General features: G+C 41.3%; 1 protein-coding gene across 7 annotated transcripts in view; it reads right to left on the bottom strand.

The window, feature by feature from the left end:
• LOC143295262 (uncharacterized) overlaps positions 1–5,000 on the bottom strand; it is a 211,488-nt gene that overhangs the window by 95,854 nt on the left and 110,634 nt on the right. For 6 of the 7 annotated variants that reach the window (XM_076606847.1, XM_076606849.1, XM_076606850.1 and 3 more), the window contains exon 3: positions 2,942–3,214. The exons of the other annotated variant lie outside the window; for it this stretch is intronic. In XM_076606847.1, the coding sequence (XP_076462962.1) occupies positions 2,942–3,214 (273 nt within the window). The remainder of the gene's footprint in view (positions 1–2,941; positions 3,215–5,000) is intronic. 7 annotated transcript variants of the gene reach the window in all.

Here is a 5,000-nt window from a genome sequence, read left to right as displayed (position 1 = left end):
ACAAAACTATCATACACGTAAAATGTTACATGTCTGTCTGAGTGTGTATGTGTGCGTGCCTGAAAGCTGACTGAATGACACAGGAAACGAATGATGAGCGCCCAGTATGTCTATTGTGTGTGCGTATGTGTATGTCTGTGTGTCTTTGCGTGTCTGTGCGTCTGTGTGTGGTCTGTGCGTGCGTGACAGAAGCCTGAAGAAAAGACACAGAACTGAGTGCTAAAAGGCAGCCGTCAGTCAGCTCTACCCAAGTAGGCAGCCTGTTTTGCAAATGACTCCATGTTTGTAAGGCGCTTTGAGCTTGGTCTCTGACCACAGATTTATAAGCGCAATAGCCTATAAATATCCTTTCCATACATATGGTTAGTGTCGAACTTACCCTCGGAATGTTGCCGAAACAACAACAACAACAACAACAAAAAGCAAAAATAAAGAACCTAAAAAAAAAAAAACCCACAAAAAATAACGGCGAAACAAATGAGCAATAACATAACAACCAACAATTTTTGACATGGAATAACTGAATCTGATGTCCATCACAATCCGATAAAACGAGATGAAATCTAAAAACGAAACGAAAAAAAAAAAAGGAAGTAGAATCAATAACCTGATATCATGCCATGGATGATACAATTGATGTTAAAAAAAAAGAAAAGAAGTGTATATTATATATTTGTTAAACACATTAACTTCATTATCATTGCATCTGTTTTGGCACTGGTCAGGATCTTCTTTTCCAATACCACTGAGTATTTACAATTTCAAATTTATTTGGTTTTACCTTTCATTGCTGTAATATTTCTAAATGCGATTTATTCTTTTCGCTTTTAATCTTTAGGTATACATATTTGTTTGTTGTCTTCGGCAGTTTTAACATTGGCAAAACAGTTCTTCCTCAACTTTGCACAGCATTATATAATACGATTATGCGCCGTACATCCACGTTGGTATCATTGCTTATAATATAATCATTATGTCGATCAGATACTTGTTCGCGCTGTCAGAAATACCATGCTGTTATTTCAAAGGACAACCATGCACGTGATCATCGTGTAGTACAAGCGAGCGGAAAAAGCTGGAGAGAGAAAGGGGGGGGGGGGGAGGGTAGAGATAGATAGATAGATAGATAGATAGAGAGAGAGAGAGAGAGAGAGAGAGAGAGAGAGGTTGTGTGTGTGTATGTGTGTGTGTGTGTGTGTGAATGCGTGCGTGCGTGCGTGTGTGTGTGTGTGTGTGTGTGTGTGTGTGTGTGCGTGTGTGCGTGCGTGCGTGTGTGTGTGTTTCGCAACAGCGAAGCTGCCAACCAAGGCTTCTGTTTCACATTCAGCACACACACACACACACACACACACACACACACACACACACAAAGGTAGCAAAGCCCACTGATACATGAAACAGTATTAAGGTTTAGACAGTTTGACACAAATTTCCATTCCGCTGCTAGTTTCAGTTTCAGTAGCTCAAGGAGGCGTCACTGCGTTCGGACAAAACCATATACGCTACACCACATCTGCCAAGCCAAGCAGATGCCTGACCAGCAGCGTAACCCAACGCGCTTAGTCAGGCCTTGAAAAAAAACACAAAAAAACAACAACAACAAAAAAACAACAACGGGGGAATAAATAATAGATAAGCTTGCATAAATAAATAAATAAATAATAATTATAATATAGAAAAAGGTTGCTAACAACCGGAAACAAAAGGAAAATTTTCTGACAACAACACTTACATGTCGCTTAGAATAATAAATAAAAGAATAGATAGATACATAAATAAATAGATAAATGGATGAATACATAAATAAATAAATAAATAAATAAATAAATAAATAAATAAACATCCAAGAAATTTCACCGATCTTGAAGCAAATCACGAGTCTGATACTGACGGTTTTTGCTGAACGAAAGAAGTAGAAACGGAAAGCATAGCCATCGTTAATTAATTTTGGTAACCAACTAAATCAAATCAGGCACAGCGATACCGAAATAAACCCGGCAACTCTAGCTCGAAACAACGAAGAATTATTTTGGAAAGTAAAGTCTTCTCAAACGGCACAAAACAGGCGCAGATTATCGACAATGGAAATCTTTTTGGGGGGGGTAGGGGGGGGGATGGCGGGGGGGTAGGTGGGGTCAGGGGGGGGGGGTAAAAGTTCCTACTTACAGACATCCATCACATATTTAGCGTGCCTGTCATATCACGACACGACTTATACAAATAACAATATAAGACTTTGTTGTCATGTCTAATTCATAACAGGTCCCATTTGTATTACATTGTGAAATTTTGAAATGAAATATTGTTTCAACCACGCAATTTTTTTTTTTTTATACTGTGCAAAGTCGTGCAACCTTGTGAAATAAAAAAGCGATTTGTATATCGTCCATTTCTGTCTTGTGTTGTTTTCCAATCTTTTAAAAAAAAATTTTTCTGTCAGTCTCCCTTAATTCAAACAATTATTTTTGTTTATATATACATCTGGCAATCTCGGGAGATTGTGTTTAAAACAACAACAATAAAAAAGAGATTTCGTTATATATATATATATATATATATATATATATATATATATACATATATACATACATACATATATATATATATATATATATATATATATATATATATATAAAGGTGGGCAAAAGGTGTTGGGGGACGTTCTTCGCGTTTGAATGCAAAAAAAAAAAAAAATCAATGAAGCACAACCACAACGAAAAGATGAGTTTAAATAAACACACACACACACACACATACACACACAATCCTTAAGTACTCGGCGTTACAAGCAACACCAACACGGCATGCGGATTATTTGACGACACGGATGACGACTGTAGCTAGCAGGCAGGACCAACGGGCAGGAGGGAAGGAGACAGACCACTGACCACTGGCCACGCACGTTCTGTCTCTCTTCCCTGCCTCCCGTCTTTCCCCTTACCTGGGCGAGAGTTTGAGCGGCCACCCCGTGACGCAATCGGTGACGAACAAGGAGGTCTCGTTCTTGCCCTCGAGGGCGGCCACCGCAGGTTTATTGACTCCCTGGGAGTTGGAGGAGGAGGAGGAGGAGGAGGAGGAGGAGAAGACCAAGAGGATTCGGTTGTTGGCTTCTCTGAAGGAGGGCATCTGGGTCAGGAATGGGGAGCCCGTGTCCTGGCTGACAGGCTTGTTGTTGTTGTTGTTGTTGTGGTGGTGGTGGTGGTCCTGCTGAAGGCTGAGGAGAGGAAAAACAACAGTACAACAACAACAACAACAACACTGCACAGTAGGGCGTCCCTCAGGGGTGAGTTCCTGGCTCCACTTTGTTTTTCCTTTACACTGCCCTTCGCTGCACTATGTTGCCGTGTGTGTGTGTGTGTGTGTGTGTGTGTGTGTGTGTGTGTGTGTGTGTGTGTGTGTGTGTGTGTGTCTGTGTGTGTGTGTGTGTGTGTGTGTGTGTGTGTGTGTGTGTGTGTGTGGGTGTGTGTGTGTTTTCCACTCATTCCATATACTGAGCCATTTCCATGTTCCCAAATCCACATCTCCTGAATATCCAATGGACGGAATGATAAATGATTCAGCTTCCTTAAAAAAAAAAAAAAAAAAAAAATCGTGTGAACATGTCAACGGTTCTCTGTTGTGATTTCGAAGGAAGCTGATAGCGAACGATATTATACAATGCATGACATTTTCAGAGAGAGAGAGAGAGAGAGAGAGAGAGAGAGAGAGAGAGAGAGAGAGAGGGAGGTAGATGTAGAGAGAGAAGGATATATATATATATATATATATATATAGAGAGAGAGAGAGAGAGAGAGAGAGGGAGAGAGAGAGAGAGATGGAGGTAGAAGTAGAGAGAGAGAGACAGAGATAGAGATAGATAGATAGATAGATAGAGAGAGAGAGAGAGAGAGAGAGAGAGAGAGAGAGAGAGGAAATGCGGAGGTCGGTGCATTAAAGGATTCTAAGATTTCCCCTATTGTGTCTGGGGCGATCTGTTTCACATCTCAGTGAATTCCAAACGAGTGGAAGGGGGGCGGGGGGGGAGGGGGGGGGGAGAGAGAGAAAGGGAGCGGGGTGGGGGTGGCGTTGGGTGGAGGGGAACGGAACGGAGGAAGGAGGGGGTGGGGGTGGGGGGGGGGGGGGGGCGTAGAGGTGGGAGAGATGAGCGGAGAGACGGAGAGTCAGTAACAAAGATAGACAAAGAAGAAGAGAAGGACAGCGAAAGAAGGAGAGAAAAAAAAGAAGAGAGAGAGAGAGACAGAGACAGAGACACAGACAGAGAGAGACAGATAGACAGACATACAGACAGACACAGAGAGAGACAGAGACAGAGACACAGAGAGAGAGACAGTGATACAGAGACAGAGACAGAGAGAGAGAGAGAGAGAGAGTCTAGGAGACAGAAACAGAGAGAGATACAGAGAAAGAGACAGAGACAGACAGAGAGAGAGAGAGATACAGAGAGAGAGACAGAAACGGAGAGAGTGCGGGGAGGGAGATGAGGAAATGGGAAGGAGGAGGTGGCGGCGGTGGATGAGAGTAAGAAGAAGGAAGAAGAAGGAAGGAGGAGGAAGAGGAAGAAGAAGAAGCAGAAAAAGAAAAGAAGAAGAAAAAGAGAAGAAAGGAGGAGAAGAAGAAGAAGAAGAAGAAGAAGAAGAAGGAGGAGGAAGAGGAAGAAGAAGAAGAAGAAAAAGAAGAAGAAGGAGAAGAAGAAGAAGAAGAGGAAGAAGAAATGATGATGATGATGATGAAGAGGAAGAAGAAGAAGAAGAAGAAGAAGACGACGATGAAGAAGAAGTGATGATGAAGAAGATTGATTGATTGATTGAATCTTTAATGGGTAAAGAATTAGGCACAGTAAAGGCCTTTTTACAATTCTGCCCATTTAACGACATAAAAAATAAAGAACGAACGACACAAAACATAAAAATAAAGAAATAAACTGAAATAAAATAAAATAATAAGAACGACGAATAAGAACAGGAACTTGAATAGTCTATTAAAGGTAACAAAGCGATGAA

Source organism: Babylonia areolata, chromosome 20 (assembly GCF_041734735.1).
Source record: "Babylonia areolata isolate BAREFJ2019XMU chromosome 20, ASM4173473v1, whole genome shotgun sequence".
Lineage (NCBI taxonomy): Eukaryota > Metazoa > Mollusca > Gastropoda > Neogastropoda > Buccinidae > Babylonia > Babylonia areolata.
The sequence above is the reverse complement of the archived record's forward strand: the minus strand, read 5'-3'. Positions and strand labels throughout refer to the sequence as shown.